A 17,795-nucleotide genomic window follows, 5' to 3' on the forward strand; every position below is an offset into this window, starting at 1 on the left:
TGCTGCATAAGGGAGGGGAAGTTATTTTAATTAGAGATGACAAGAGACATTAATTTAAAAAATAATAATAAATAATATATTATATTATATTATAAATCATTTATAATAAAACACTGCCAATATTACATAAAAAAAAAAAAAAACTTTGTTAGTGTTGATTTCATGGCATCATGGACATCTACTCTGAATAAAATTGCATCATACAGTTTGACATCGTCATTCTAATGCTGTGTCTGAAATGGCTCATCCATTCACTATAATAGTTCATAAAATGAATGCCACAGAGGGAACGAGTGAACTGATAATAATAAATGCTGGGTCTTTTTTCTACTCAAATACTGGATTGAGCATGTTGGGTCATGTATGTACATTGCCTATGTATGTATTTTAGTTGAAATGTATTATTATTATTATTATTATTATTATTATCTGTGGGCTATTATTATTTTCAGTGAATTGGAGCGTTAAAATTACCCGTTGATGTTTGTGTGAGAGTCCGATGGACTGGGTGCTTTTACACACCACACGATGGCGCCATGAATCAACAAGAACATTTTGTGCTCTGCCAATAATGGAAAAATCATAATAGGAAAAATGATCACTTCAACTGAAGAAAATATATTTCTTGTATACCGCAAATAAAGCGTAAATATTGCACGTTCACAATCTGTGCAGCACAAAACGTTTTCAGAAACAACTTTGTTGCATACAGGCTTTCATATTTACATTTGTAAATAATGATTAAAACAATATTAACGTAAAGTACTTCTTACTTCACTGTTTTATCAGTTTCCATAACAATAGCATTGATAACCAGACTGACACAACTGAATATTTGAAGGGCCGTTTATTTTCTCTGTTAATATTCTGAGTTATTAATAATGTCACATTAGCAAATTATCAACAAAAACGTGGCAGAAATGCTGCTAATAATATATTATTATGCTTTTATGCTTTTCTCTTTTCACTGCAGCTCTCCTCCACCCCACTAGTTTTCTCTTCTTCTTGTCATCTCTTCTATTTCTGCGATTTCAAAACATTGCTTCATGAAGCTTCGAAGCTTACGAATCATTTGTTTCGAATCAGTGGTTCGGAACGTGTATCAAACTGCCAAAATCATGTGAACTATTGAAGTTTCAAAACACTTACGACGTAACGAAGCCTCGTTTACTGAAATCATGTGATTTTGGCGCTCTGAACCACTGATTCGAAACAAATGATTTGTAAGCTTCAAAGCTTCATGAAGCAGTGTTTTGAAATCACCCATCTCTACAACACTCTTTTGCATAATGGTAACCACAAAATTCAAAAACATTACAGAAACTACTCTAAATGTCCAACATAACTGAACATTAAACACTAACATAAACTAACAACATCTTTCCCTTTACTGAAAAACACATAAAATAACACTTTAATCCCTAAATTTACTCTCCTAATGCAGTCCCTTGCAAAGCATGCTGGGAACTATGGATACACTGCCCAGTTAGTTATGTCAACATTAATTTGTACGTTTCACTCAGCAATGTTAAGTTGACTCAACAAACACTTACTAAGTAAAGCTGACAATACTCATTTTTAGTAGTAACAATGCAGTTAAATTACGTTCATGTAGTTACATGAGTTTTTTAAGTAATGTGAACAAGGGTGGTTTGAGTGAAACTAACAACAGTGAAAGTTCATTTTTTTGAGTGTAGATATTGTTGAATAAAGTCGCTTTTTTGTTATTTTTGGCACACAAAAAGTATTCTCGTCGCTTTATAATATTAAAGTTGAACCACTGTAGTCACATGAACTGTTTTAAATATGTTTTTGGTAGTTTTCTGGGCATTGAAAAAGGGAGTGTTATTGCTGGCGATGCAGGCCTCAGCCATCAGATTTTATCAAAAATATCTTAATTTGTGTTCCATAGATGATCAAAGGTCTTACGGGTGTGGAACGACATGAGGGTGAGTAATAAATGACATAATTTTCATTTTTGGGTGAACTAACCCTTTAACAGATAATGAGAGATGCCAATAAACACCTCTTTTGTGTGGATTCAGGACATAGATTCAGGAGCAATTCTGAAAACAAATCCATCACTGCCCCCTACAGTCACACAGCTGCAACAGTCAGCTGACAATAGTCAAACAAAGTATTGATGGACTTTAAAACATCTCTGCCTTGCATAGTCAGACATTGGACTATCAACCGAGATTCTGCTCCAGATTGCAGCTTTGGCTCAAAACTGACCACTTAGACAGGAAGAAATGTCTAACTGACAGGTCTAAATGTCATTTATTTTGTTTTCTTTTGCCTTTTATATGACAATAATTTCAAATTGTTGCATGGCAGTCTTCACAGTTGACTCAAATGTGTAAAAAGTTTGTAATCAGAATTTATGTCAGTGCAAAAGTAATAAGCACTATTTATTTCACAGATATGTCAGAGAAAACAGAGTGGAATACATTTCTTCTTGTGGATATTTAATTTACTTTAAGTGCTTCAAAGAAAACTTTGACCAGCAAGCAACATTTGAAACAACACTTACTGCAGTGAATTAACATTACAAAGTGATGTTGGTTCAATATTATGTTGACATATTGAAACTATATATATATAACAATTGTAATGTCAGTGAATCAACATTACACTGATGTAATGTTCAAGGCTACAATGTTGGTGCAACATCATGGTTGACCCCTCAGTTGTAATTAGTAGTATTTTTTTTTTTTTTTTTTTTTAAAGGCAGCATATGTTCCTTTGCTGCCTTTGATATCCAGCAATCCTGTGTTACATTTTCATTTTATAGTGAGAAATTACTATTATAGTAATTAAATATGTTGTGTTCTGGTGTCTTCAAATGCTTGTCCAAATGGTGAGCGGTATTATTTGAATGCGTCTGTCACTGTATGTATTTAATAAACACACCACAAGACTGTGATTGTGAGCTGTGTGCTTATTTTAACGACTCTCAATGTACACAGGCATGAGCAATCAACAGATGATCAGTCCAGCACACAAGTCAACTTAATCAAACACAGAGTGTGTCAAATCCACCACATCCCCCTCTTTTTTTCTTTTCTTTTTTTTTTTTTTTTTTTTAAGCAAAACTTAAGATATGGAACTTACATTCAAACTGCTTCACTCAAATCTACACATGTACATATTCAAGCCTATCAAACAGTAACTTTAATTAAACATTTGTCTAATTTAACTAACCAAAACACCATACCAAATATTTACTCATAAGTAGTCACTGTAAACATCAATAGTCCGTTTAAATTACTTTGAGAATATTTTGATTCATCTGTTACAGATTGCTGTTCTCCTTATTACTGCCCTATTCTAATATGGCATGTTGGATGCTCATCCACTCTGACCACAGAATTCTCAGGTGAACGGTCGGGTGGTCTGGGTGTCTGAGTGGATATCTCGTCTGACTGTTCATCAAGATCAACACTTTTGCACAGACTCGTGAAGTGGCGTTGGTTCCTCCTGAATGTCTTTTCTGCTGGTGTTTTTTTACTGTGTAAGACTGAGGTTCATCTTTCTGGTGCAATATTTGACACATAGGTTACCAAATGTATGCCTAAACAGAAGAAAGCCTGGCCTAGGCTCTGCCCTGGTACTATTTGTGTCAAGCCATTCGTTAGTCTGGTTGTTTGATGAGAAAGAGATGAAATGTAGTTGCAATAAGTGTTTAACAATCCATACAACTGTAGCAGTGGATGACTATTATTCTGTTGCAAGGAACTGAGAGATAACTGATGACGACACGATTTAATGTTTGGTTGACCAATCAGCGGAAAGGGGCATTTCATTCCCGCCCACATGTAGAGATAAAATATACAAGAGGTGCGTCTCAATCAGCTCCCTAGCTCCTGAATCAGTATATTGTGTATACAAATCTGGGTACTGGTAAAGGACCCTGGCTCACTACACATTGGGACAGTGATTACTCAATTTCTAGCGACATGACTATGTACAACGTCAACGTACAACATTGTCACCACTGGTATTAATAAACAACAGGCAGGACCTATAACAGGACTCATCTTATTATTAAAGGTGTTTTTCTCTTACTGATCATAGTTCATACCTGTTGAGTTTATATTTAGGGCCCGAGCACCGATGGTGTGAGGACCCATATTGTAATTTCTCAGTCAGTTATTCGCATTTTTGAGGGCCTAAACATGCTCGAAAACTCATGAAACTTTGCACACGCATCAAAAGTGGTGAAAATTTATGTCTGATATGGGTTTCAGAATTAGGTGTGGCAAAATGGCTCGATAGCGCCACCTACAAAATTTCAATTGAGCGCCCTTCGTGCTATGTTTCACGTACAAATATGAAATTCGGTAGACACATGTAACAGCCCAATACCTACAAAAAAGTCAGTGGAGGCAAAATCTGAAAACCCAACAGGAAGTGAGATATTTTGAATTTTCTCTGCAAATTTTTTGCCAATTCCAGATGTTGTATTTTAATGAACTCCTCCTAGAGCTTTAATCAGATCAACATCATATTTGGTCAGTCTAATCTAAAAGCCTTGGCAACGTTACATTGCAAAGATCTCGAGTTTTCCCTGAAGGGCGTGTCCGTGGCGGCCTGACAAAATTTGATGTTTCGCAATGAAACAGGAAGTTGTTGTTACTCGGGCATACAATGTCCAATCTGCCCCAAACTTCACAGTCCTGGCATGAAGACATCTACATGCCAGTATTTAGTCACAGTCATAGCACCACCTGCAGGCAACAGGAAAAGTCATGTTTTACACTGTGATTAACTCATCATTGAGATTTAACCAGAGCAACATTATATTTGTTCAGTCTAATCGTAAGGCCTTAGTGATGTTAAATTGCAAAGATCTTGAGTTTTCGTTGAAGGGCGTGTCCGTGGCGGACTGACAAAGTCTGATGTTTCGCCATGAAACAGGAAGCTTTTGTAAGACATACAATGTCCAACCTGCCCCAAAATTCAAATGTTTGATTTCAGCTTCCGAAACACGTTGATGGGCGTGCTCTTGCTCTTGTTCTGGGTGATGTGTGTGTGCACGCTTATCAGGGAGAAGTGCCTATACAAGGAATTCCGCTCTTTATTACGTGATAAAGGGCCATACTAGAAAAAAAACTCTCCAAAACTTGGACCGAAACCAGAAGTAGTCATTTGGCACAGAAATACTCCGTCATACGTCCAACTCGTGTTTTGAAACTTTGGCCATGTTTAGCATGAGAATCCAACTCTTCAACAGTGTAAATAAGTCAGAATGCATGAAATAGCATTGTACCCTCCCTTTAAATACTAGTATCTATTTATCTAATGAATGAGTACCAGTATGATTAGAGTATTTAATGAATACTCTTTTACCTATACCTAATGGCATAGATACTAGCAGAGCTGGGTAGTAACTGATTACATGTAATGTGGATTACATAATCAGAATCTAAAAATTAAGTACTTGTAGTTAGATTATATTACATACTCGTAATCAGACTAGTTACTTTTTTATTGATTACATGATTACATGTTATTCCCACAATGGCAGTTAATTAATCACAATTCATTGATTCTTCCCACTGTCTTTTTTTTTTCTTTCTTTAATTTTTTCTTTCTAAAACAACCTACTGCTTTTATACATTCAGAAGGACTTCCAGGTTTGTGGAATCGCAAACACAGACCATCCACTAGTCATGTGACTATCACTGAAAACTGAGACTCACACATCAGTTGATCACTGGATTTACAGAAATCATTTAAAAAGTGTTTTCTCAACATTGCAGCATTGGATATCTATTCAGCGAGGGTGAGTACTTAATGACAGAAATTTCATTTTTGGGTGTACTAACCCTTTAATGTAATATTTAACACTTCATGTTGTTGATAAAGAATGTTACCTATCTATAACATACACACAATATCACTGATTCTTAAGATAAAGGACAAAGCATGTCCTACACACAAAAGCCTTCTTTGTTAAAAATTAAAAATTGATATTCATTGCTTTTCATTTTTAATTACTTTAGTATCAATTTATATACATTCTCTTTACTTGAAAAATACATGTAATTTAACCTGTCCTCAGCATGAGGTCACAAAGTAAAACTGCCAAAGTGTTTAAAAATGCAAATTATTATTATTTTTTTTATTATTATTATTAAATGGATTTTAACTGAAAAGATGAGTGGCTCTTAGGGTAGTTGAGATTTCCAGTTAACGCTTTATTTGGAGCTTGTGTACTTGGCCTTGGTGACGGCCTTGGTGCCCTCAGACACTACATGTTTGGCCAACAGCTCTTTTGTTTTTCCTTTAATAGCATACAGGAGCAACACACACACACAGTGCTTATACGCAAATGTGTCATTTAAAGGAAAAAAAAAAAACTATTTGAAAAGACTAATTGAGAAAAATTGCATTTTCAGTTTCAATGCAAAACATTTTTTTTTGTACTAATTCAGAAAGCAGACATTTCATGAAAATCGATTATAAACATTTAACTAGAAATGTTTACCAAAAAAAAAATAAATATATATATATATATATATATATATATATAGTGGGGGCCCACCCTTTGCAGCTTTAACAGCTTCAACTCTTCTAGGAAGGCTTTCCACAAGGTGGAATGTTGGAACACGAAGGGGCCATCCCCAAACTGTTCCCACAAAGTTTGGAGCATGAAATTGTCCAAAATGTCTTGGTATGCTGAAGCATTAAGAGTTCCTTTCACTAGAACTAAGGGGCCAAGCCCAACCCCTGAAAAACAACCCAACACCATAATCCCCACTCCACGAAACTTTACACTTGGCACAATGCAGTCAGTCAAGTACCGTTCTCCTGGCAACCACCAAACCCAGACTCGTTGCATTCACACGGGGTGTAGGCTTTAACGCTTCTCATTTACTTTGAATGGGTGACGTCATGCGTTGCCAAACTGAATTGTGGGTTCCGTTGCGTCGCTTCACTCGCGTTGCAAGCGGCAGAAGTTGAAGATTTCTCAACTTTTCAAGTGCCAGTGCAGGCGTCAGCCAATCAGATCGCCTTATGCAAACACTCTAGAGCAGTCGCTAGCCAATTGCATTCATACAACACTGGAAAGTAATGTGATTGGCTGTTATCACTATAACGGTCGCGTCAACACAAGCTTCAGACACGCCCTCCGTCAAGCGTTAACGCCGACGCCCCGTGTAAATGCAGCGTAATGGGTTCTATTATCTTTTGTAGCATTGCATCGCATCGCTCGCGTCCGGTGTCGGTGTTATATTCTTTGAAAACAGCGACAACTTTGTTGCAGATAAGACACACCGGCTTTGCATTCACAGAACTAGGTAGTATGAAGGCATAGTTGTCTTTCCATTCTTCTTTGTATGCCCTATTTTTGCTGAAAACTTTCCTCTTTAGACTCTTTGATAGTGCCATTTTCTCTCACCAGCTAGCTTAAATGTCAACATCACTCTGCACACGACGTAGGCTAATAGCATACCTCCAGCGCTCAAACAATTTAAAAAATGCAGTTTAGTGCCTGAGGATGCCAAGAAATAATTTTGAGTGTAAAAGTAGGCAACGTCAAATAATTATTACAATAAGTTAGGCTCCATTGTGTAACAAGCAAATTAAAATGTTACACATTTATTATTCACAATATGGAAAAAGGAAATAAAACAGTTTGTTAAGAGCATGACTCAAACATGCCATTAATGGGCTTATTCAAGTTATTTTTATCCATTCTGCATCTCCCACATGTGTATTTTAGCAAGGTGGTCTGTGTTGCAAGTTGGTGAATGAAGATACTTGCCAGGTTACATGTCACTACTCTGCTTTATTAATTTATCCAGTATAAAACCCAGACACTGCCACACAAATGTGGCTTTTTGTTAATGACTGTCCTACTACAGGATTTAACACAGAGTAACAGCTCAATACCAGTTAGAAAAGACACTGTAAGAGTCTTTCACAGACAATTCTAGTTGCATTTTTCAATGAATTTCTTAAATTATCCTTTGACTATGTTCTGGCCCGCCATCTAGTGGCGAAATTTTTTTTTGGCCCGATGCCAAACTTAATTGCCGACCCCTGCTCTATATCACAACTAAAAATATGTTTGAACCCTCTTTCATGTCCTGGTACAATGCTGTTTCTTTGGTCAATTTGCACTCTGTACATGGATTGAGGCTCTTAATTTTAAGCTTCCAAAGTACACCAGATTGATGCATTTAACTGTGCAATTTAAAATGTGCAAAATTTTCTTACGGGGGGGGGGGGGGGCATGCCCCCGGACCCCCCTAGAGGAGGTACACCAAACATAGTTTTACCAGTTACAGTGGGAAATAATGTACATTTTATGAACTTTACTCAAGCATACAACAACAAAGCTCCTTTGTCACATCTATCCAATCACCTGCTTATTTTTTTTTTTTATGTTTCTTATGGGCCAATGAGGGTCTTTTTTTGTTCGCTCTGAAATAAATGTAAAATAATAAAAAAAATAGTCTGGCCAATCCGGGGCCCCTGCACACGTGGGGCCCCTAGGCTGCAGCATAGGCAAGCCTGTGCGTTATGCTGCGTTCACGCCACCTCGTATTGGAATCTTGAGATGACAACACGTGACGTTAATCCGCGCCTGCCCATGTGCTTTTGAGAGTGAATTTGAACTGCGCCCAATATTATCTGCCTGCAATACCGGAGGCTGCACTTTTAGGACCGCAGCAGTTTCAGGACCGCATTTCTAGGACCCTAGTTTTTGTGACAGTGCCATCTAGTTTTAAATATTTAAACAGGGTTACCAATGGGTGGGTTTAGGGATCGGGGTTGGTTAGGACAATATATCAATTAAATTAAATCAATAGCATTACCAACGGGTAGGTTTAGGGCTAGGGGTTGGTTAGGACAATATATAAATTAAACTTAATCAATTAAACAACTAAATCATTGCTAGGGTCCTAGAACTGCGGTCCTAGAAATGCGGTCCTGAAAATGCAGCCTCTGGTAGGCTATTGCAGGCAGATGCTACTCACTGCGATAAAGAAAATGGATATGTACAGATTACTGTACTATATAATGAATATAATGCTGAAAATAATGTAAAATAATACTATATAGGTGAAGAATTTATGGATGAGGACTTTAATGGAGTGATAATGCCTGGTTATGAATTATTTCATCTCTAAATTTTTAGTAAACATTATACTAGATAGCATATTTTGAAATATTTTCTAAATATGTGACATTATTTTTTAAAAACATTTAAATTATATGAAACTAACTGTAACTAACACTTACGAACAGTAGGATTTACAAATTTAAAATATATTACACAGAGAGAGAGAGAGAGAGAGAGTAGTAAACGACCTAACGTGCCACTCTATTATTTAATAATTTTAGTTTAATATTGTTCTATGATGTCTTGTGTTCCTCTTTGTTTACTTTGGTGAGCTTAGATAGCCGTGTGACGCGGCGCTGGCTTCAGTTAGGTCCTATAAGCAGATGTAAAAGGCCTCCCTTTAAAACTTACAGTCCATTCGTTGACGTCTTTTGACCATTCTGGAAGAAATCTGTTAAACATGTCTGGAAGAGGCAAAGGCGGTAAAGGGCTCGGAAAAGGAGGCGCTAAACGTCATCGTAAAGTTTTGCGCGACAATATCCAAGGAATCACCAAACCCGCCATTCGTCGTCTGGCTCGCCGCGGCGGCGTCAAGCGCATTTCCGGTCTGATCTACGAGGAGACCCGCGGTGTGTTGAAGGTGTTTCTGGAGAACGTTATCCGCGATGCCGTTACCTACACAGAGCACGCCAAGAGAAAGACCGTCACCGCCATGGATGTTGTGTACGCGCTGAAACGACAGGGACGCACCTTGTATGGCTTCGGTGGTTAAAAGTCTGAAATAAGGAAAAAACTATACACCATCCCAAAGGCTCTTTTAAGAGCCCCCACGCTGTCACATAAAGAGTTATCGAGTTATGTTTGTGATTCATCTCGTACTTCTAAATAAATAAATAGGCTTCTGAATGAACCATGAAAATAAATCCTGTAAAATAAACTATTGGCTTTTTAGTAGTTATTTTAACGTTTTTAGTAAAATTGCATTAAAATCCACATTTCATTTCTCCTTAAGCTGATCCGAATTAGTTCATAACGATTTTATTGTCTGATTTCACTGAGATTTATTGTCTGATTTTATTACGTGACTTTTTTTTTTATTTTTTTTATTTTTTATTTAGACTTTGCTCTGATTGAAAGAGATTTACAAAACGAAGAAGGGAAAAAATACAAAATTTTGTTTAGGAGAGACTTTTTTGGTAATAAAAGCGACTTAATGGGTCTAATAAAGAGTTTCTGACTACACGATCGTGCATTCTTTGTCTTTTCAAAATCTTTTCAAAACGAAAATAAAGGGCGGGAAATGAACAAAGGAAACCGAGTCCTGAAACATGTGGCGGTAGGCAGGGCTATCATTTTACCGCCTGTAATTGGCTCTCGTTTCGCTCGTGGTGCTTAAGTTGTCCAATGAAATACGGGTTTATGGGTTTTGCCTATGAAATCAGGCAATCAGAGGGTTTCCGTATCTCTTTGAAAATTAGCATAGGACAGTGAATAAATGCCTCTGTGTCGCTTTTGAGTTTACATTGAATTGTCAGTTTGGGAATCACGCAGCGTCATGCCTGAACCAGCCAAGTCCGCACCAAAGAAGGGCTCCAAGAAGGCCGTCACGAAGACCGCCGGTAAGGGAGGAAAGAAGCGCAAGAGGTCCAGGAAGGAGAGTTACGCCATATACGTCTACAAAGTCCTGAAACAGGTTCATCCTGACACCGGCATTTCTTCCAAGGCGATGGGCATTATGAACTCCTTCGTCAACGATATCTTTGAGCGCATCGGCGGTGAGGCGTCTCGACTCGCTCATTACAACAAGCGTTCCACCATCACGTCGAGAGAGATCCAGACCGCCGTGCGTCTGTTGTTGCCCGGTGAGCTGGCCAAACACGCCGTGTCTGAGGGCACCAAGGCCGTCACCAAGTACACCAGTTCCAAATAAATAATCAACTGAGACACTCAGCGACCCAAAGGCTCTTTTAAGAGCCACCCATCTTCTCGTTTAAAGGAGCTTTTAATGCTTGTAAGATGAGGTAGTAGTTCTTGTTGCGTTGGTCCGTTTCAGCAAAATGCAGTTAAGAACAATATCCTGCCGTGAAGCGTTTGTTGATATAAAATATTCAATGTAAGGGTACACATTTTAGCAGTTCAGTATGAGAAACAATTGAAAAATGCATTAAATCTATTCTTTGAATTATACAGTCTCTTGACAAGATTATTTGTTCAATGCATATTAATTATTCGAGCGGTGACTTTCAACTCATCTCCTTAGAGGCTGGATGGTATAAACTTAACCTTAAATTCTCTCACATCCAGTTTCTGTGGTAGTGAAACATCTTTATGATTATGCTTGTCACTATGCCAATTTTTTTTTAGAAATTCTACAAAACCTTACATACTTACAATCCTCCATCTCACAGCATAACAAATTAACCCAGACTTCTAACTACGATAAGTATATCCAGTTTTATCTGCGTAGATGTACGGTTGAGTCACATAGTGATCTATGCTACTTGATTGTTTATATCGTTGTCTAATGTGAACTATCACAGCTTTAAACTGCTCAATGTGGACGAACATGACTTGCACACCAGTTTATACAAAACTCAAATTTCTATGTCAGATTGTAATATTTCAGTGAAATGTTTTTTTTTTTTTCCTCATGTGTCACAGAGCAACAAATGTTGTTTATTTAAACATTTATGTAGAGTAAGAGACTAGCAAAACTGAGAGATCAGAATTGTTTGTTGAGAAAGTCAAAATACTAACTGCTCTCGTTCTTTATTAAAATATCTTCTGGTATGAGACTGTTGTTTTCCAGCCTTTCCAAGCATTCACACATCCATCTGTGTTCACTGATACAGCTAAAACTGTAGCGTTGCCAAATCACACATTTGGATTAAAATATGCATTTATCTATAATTTAGACATTTTAACCTGTCTTTCTGCTTTACATCTGTGGACCAGCAAGCTTATATTGTATGACCCACAACACTTTTTATATACCATAACATGTAGTCGTATTTGCACACCTTTTTGCCACACAATGTATCATACAAAAATAAATGCCATTTTTGCTTTTAATAAGCTAGTAAGAAATCTGACTGGCTTTTACTATTAGAAAAGTTAATAGAGACAGTTTCTAAAAAGTGCATCTAGTACAACATTAGGCTTAGGCTATTTGGGTAATTTTCATTATGAAGATGAAATTCAAAATCCTTAAAATCTCATGTCATATGTCATCAAAATCTTACTCCAACCAGCCGAGCAAAGCTGGAAACCCTGATGCTGTTAGTTTATGAATAAAATATCTCTATCATTGTTCAATCATTTTCAAGAACAAAAGTATATCCAATTAAGGACATCAATGTCCAAAGTATGTTGTTTTAGGCTGAGAAGTTTTGGTTCAGGGTAAAGAGAGTATGTTTGGTTTTACGTGTGAGGCACAAAATATCCTCACTACTCAAATCTCCTCACTATATAGTTTTAAATTCAAAATGTTTTAACATTGTATAGTTATCAGCTCTTCAGCTCCAGTGTCCTTCAGACTTAAGTACCAGTCCCAGTTTAACCAGCCTGTGTAATTCTGAACACCTTCATTATCTTGAACTGGTGTGTTTGTTTAGGGTTAGGGCTTAAAATTAGGGTTAGAATACAGTGGGACCAAAATTAGCATTTAATAATTGTGGTTAAATCAAAATATAACTAAAATATAATAAGTGGCCTGTGCTTTATCATTTACATTTATTCATTTAGCAGATGTTTTTATCCATAGGCTGGAGACTTTTGGAGGAATACAATCTTAAGGAGGCAATGACATAAGAAATGCTAGCACAAAGTTTCAAGCATTGTCCAGAAAAGTACAAGCTAGAACAAGGAGGGAAACAAGAAACGGTGAGAAAAATAAGTTGTTTTTTTAAGTCACTTGCTATGCCTTGCTTTAAATGAGCATTTCATTCAGATAAGCTTTAACAATCCTCATTCACGTGCTGAAAACGGAGATGAATGACTAATAAGGGGATACCAATATGATGATTTAAATTTAAAGAGTTTGGTTCCAAAACGCGATAAACGCCATTTTCAAAAAAAAAAAAAAAAAAACTGAGTTTCCGCCAAAATCAGTATTGTATCTGGTCGGTATTGAAAAGTCATTAATTAATTTTGCGCAAAATGCGATATCCGTCGTGTTATTCTGTCATGTTTTCTCCCTTTCTTTCCAAAACGCGACAAACGCCAGTCTCCTTTCTCTGCAGAATGCGATATATCCGCTCAACCAATCACAGCGCACCATTCCACGCACTGTAAACAGTAATGGTGGCGCTCTGAATACACCTGGCATCCTAGTTTTCCTTATCTGCTTTGTACTTTGTGATCAACAAAAACAGAAAAATGAATAATTTTGACGGCATTGATGAACCTGTGGTGGTTTCTGCGGTGGGGAAGAAACGTAAGTCATCGAAATGTAATCATTTACGTGAGGAGATTAAGAAGATGAGGCACTCGAGTCGGGAGGAGGAAAAATGCCGGCTGTTGCATTAAACTTCTGTCACGGTCCCCAAAACTGAATCATGGACAGTTTTTAAAAGCCGTTTTTAATACCAATGTACTCTGTAAATGTGTTTATTTTAACCGTGCGGTGGCGCCAGATACTCTTTAATCGGTAATGACAAACGGAGACGTAATTAATTTTTTAACATTAACAAGATGACATCATTTTGGGAGCGACTAGCTGAATGTATTTTTAGTAAAATGCCTGTATATAAGATTAGTATTGGCAAAGTTCAGAGGCTGTCATATATGTGAATCAACTTACTTTGTTGTGTATTTTCAATATGAAAAATAACTTATATTTATGGATTAATGGCATTTTGAAAAAAAAAAAAAAAAAGTCATGGATTTATTGCATTTTGGGGAAAAAAATAATCCGTTTTTATAATAAACCTTTTAAAATCAAAATGTAGATTTGAATTTTTAATGTTTTAATAATCAAAAGGTGCTATGTGAAAGTTTAAAACAGAAAATGGTGGTTTTCATCTTGCCGCTTTCTTGGTAAAGAAAACACCTTTTTACTCAAATTAATCAAAATGGAGTTATAGCGTTTTGGAACCAAACTCTTCATTTGTATTTACGTGATATGATGCACATCAGCTTATGAAAACGTATTTAACAAGTTAAAACATTAATAATTGCGTGATCAGACGTGTGTAAGGACTGCTTAGCAAAGATGAGGGCCAGATATGAGAGACACAAACAGACTCGGAGCCTCCGGATGATGTGCTTGTACTTCATGCTGCCTAAAACAATAGCTGTACGAAAGCCTCCTCACGCCCCTCACTGATGCTGATTTCATTAGTCATTTTCAGACTGTTTGCTGAACACACAAAGGACGCTTTCAGGCTGTTATCAACTTTTCTATTAAAACTATCCATGAAATTTGCAAGCGGCTTCTCCCCGTGGCTGATGCTTGCCTTGGATTTGAGGCGTTTGAAAGACTGCAGATCTGATCAGATCCATACGAACCGGGTGCTAGTTCAGAGCTAGTGCTAGTGCCAGTTCGGAGTTGGTTCAACTGACGAGCCTTTAAGAACCGGTCTGCACAGAGCCAGGTCTTACGCCACTGTATAAGTCTCATATTTCACAGCAAAGCTAGCTCTGCAGCGCCAAACACAAACACACCAGGCTTGTTCGAGATGCATCGGCTTCTCGCAGAGCCATCGGCACATGACATCAAAGCACCGCGAGCACCAAAAGCACAAGGAGTCGTATCTACAAACGCTCCCGCGCTGCTCCGGTGCATCTCGAACAAGCCTTCCATCAACAATGGCGGTCGCTTCGCTATTGATGCTCATGGCTTTGCGAACCTACAGCGGCATCCAAACACGGCTCGTGTATCAAAGACTATAGAATAACACAAGACATGTCACTCGTATTGTTTTGAATGGGAGAAAGTGTAACGCTCAATATGGCGGAATAAGTCCCGCCTTCAAAATAAGAGCCAATCGCCGACCTGTAAAGTCATCGCGTCACTGCAGCGGCCGTTAGAAGCACCGGTTTCTATAGAAACAGTCAGACGCGCGCCTCAGAAATGAGGCACAAGAGACGCGCATTTAGGTCTGCGCATGCGCATTAGCATGATCCAGCCTAAATACTGTTTTTTTTTGTCATGATTTGAGCGTTTGGAAAAAAAAATGTATGAGACAGTTGTTGTCAGATTTCTATGGAAGCCCGTTTCCGCCACTAAATTAAAAAAAAAAAAAGCGTAATTGCGACTTTTTATCTCAGAATTCTGACTTTTTATCTCGCAATTGCGAGTTTATATCTCACAATTGCGAGTTATAAAGTCAGAATTCTGAGATATAAACTCGCAATTGCGTGATATAAAGTCAGAATTCTGACTTTTTTTCTCGCAATTCTGACTTTTTTTCTCGCAATTGCGAGTTATAAAGTCAGAATTCTGAGATAAAAAGTCGCAATTGCGTGATATAAAGTCAGAATTCTGACTTTTTTTCTCGCAATTCTGACTTTTTTTCTCGCAATTGCGTGATATAAAGTCAGAATTCTGAGATATAAACTCGCAATTGCGTGATATAAAGTCAGAATTCTGACTTTTTTTCTCGCAATTCTGACTTTTTCTCGCAATTGCGAGTTATAAAGTCAGAATTCTGAGATAAAAAGTCGCAATTGCGTGATATAAAGTCAGAATTCTGACTTTTTTTCTCGCAATTCTGACTTTTTTTCTCGCAATTGCGTGATATAAAGTCAGAATTCTGAGATATAAACTCGCAATTGCGTGATATAAAGTCAGAATTCTGACTTTTTTTCTCGCAATTCTGACTTTTTTTCTCGCAATTGCGAGTTATAAAGTCAGAATTCTGAGATAAAAAGTCGCAATTGCGTGATATAAAGTCAGAATTCTGACTTTTTTTCTCGCAATTCTGACTTTTTTTCTCGCAATTGCGTGATATAAAGTCAGAATTCTGAGATATAAACTCGCAATTGCGTGATATAAAGTCAGAATTCTGACTTTTTTTCTCGCAATTCTGACTTTTTTTCTCGCAATTGCGAGTTATAAAGTCAGAATTCTGAGATAAAAAGTCGCAATTGCGTGATATAAAGTCAGAATTCTGACTTTTTTTCTCGCAATTCTGACTTTTTTTCTCGCAATTGCGTGATATAAAGTCAGAATTCTGAGGTATAAACTCGCAATTGCGTGATATAAAGTCAGAATTCTGACTTTTTTTCTCGCAATTCTGACTTTTTTTCTCGCAATTGCGAGTTATAAAGTCAGAATTCTGAGATATAAACTCGCAATTGCGTGATATAAAGTCAGAATTCTGACTTTTTTTCTCGCAATTCTGACTTTTTTTCTCGCAATTGCGAGTTATAAAGTCAGAATTCTGACTTCTTACTTTGCTTGCGTTGCCTTTCATTGCGACTGACCATCAGGATTGGTGCTTCGTTATTATTCTACATAAAATGGAAGACTTCATAAAGGATTATTTTCAGCGCGGATTTACAAATAAAGAAATTTTGATTTTACTGGAGGAGACACATAACATAAAGATTAGTCTCCGGACATTAGAGAGAACATTATGCAGGAATCAGTTGTGGCGGAGGCGCAATAAAACTGATGAAGCTGAAGTTGCACATTTTATACACCAACAGCTTCAGACATCAGGACGGCAGCACGGCTATCGCTGGATGCACCAGAAATGTTGGATGTCGGGGATTGTTACAGACAGAGAAACTGTCCGTCAGTTGATGCGACTGTTAGATGGACAAGGAGTTGATCTACGGGCGCATGGGCGTCTGCGGCGACGCGTGTATAACAGTCGCGGGCCAAATTATGTTTGGCATATAGAAGGGTATGATAAATTAAAACCTTACGGAATATGCATAAACGGATGCATAGATGGCTTTTCAAGAAAAATGATCTGGCTTGAAGCGTACAAAACAAATAATAACCCACGAGTAATTGCAGGTTATTTTATACAAGCTGTTGCTGATAACAGAGGATGCCCACAAAGAATTCGCATCGACCATGGAACTGAAAATACTCATATTGCAGAGATGCAAACATTCTTCAGAGACACTGCAAGTGCAGAATGTGTCACACTTGGTCCAAGCACTGGGAACCAGAGAATTGAACGATGGTGGTCCACCTTGAGAAGCCAGTGCATACAGTTTTGGATGGATCATTTTGACCAACTAAAAGAAGATGGACACTTTGTTGACACTTTTATTGATAAATCTCTTATCCAGTTTTGCTTCCTGCATTTCATTCAGGTAACACATTTTGTTCACAGTGGTTATAAAGAGTATTGAACTTGGATTAAAACATTAGTTAAGTAGCCTACTTTAGTCAACCTGAACTAGAATAAAGAATACTTATAGAGCATTTATTGATCTTAGTTTATGTTTTATGAACTAATGAATTATTAAAAATCAAATGTGCTTGTTAACATTAGTCAATGCACTGTGAACTAACATGAACTAACAATGAATGACTGTATTGTCATTAACCAAATTTAATAAATACTGTAATAAATGTATTGTTCATTTTTCATTCAAGTTAATAAATTAAGTGACATTAACAAATGGAACCTTATTGTAAAGTGTCACCAATATGATTAACAATTATTACTTTTTTTTTTCTATTTCTTTTCTTTATTGAAGGAAGAGCTAGATGAAACGGTCAGTGCCTGGAATAGCCACAGGATTCTTAAAG

At 37.2% G+C, this 17,795-nt stretch overlaps 1 protein-coding gene across 1 annotated transcript; it reads left to right on the top strand.

Moving 5' to 3' along the window:
• Positions 1–10,477: 10,477 nt before the first annotated feature.
• On the top strand, positions 10,478–11,874 carry LOC127515822 (histone H2B-like). The gene has a single exon (XM_051899901.1). The coding sequence runs from the start codon at positions 10,635–10,637 to the stop codon at positions 11,007–11,009; it is 375 nt and encodes a 124-aa protein (XP_051755861.1). The 5' UTR covers positions 10,478–10,634; the 3' UTR covers positions 11,010–11,874.
• Positions 11,875–17,795: the final 5,921 nt, after the last annotated feature.

Source organism: Ctenopharyngodon idella, chromosome 7 (genome assembly GCF_019924925.1).
Source record: "Ctenopharyngodon idella isolate HZGC_01 chromosome 7, HZGC01, whole genome shotgun sequence".
Lineage (NCBI taxonomy): Eukaryota > Metazoa > Chordata > Actinopteri > Cypriniformes > Xenocyprididae > Ctenopharyngodon > Ctenopharyngodon idella.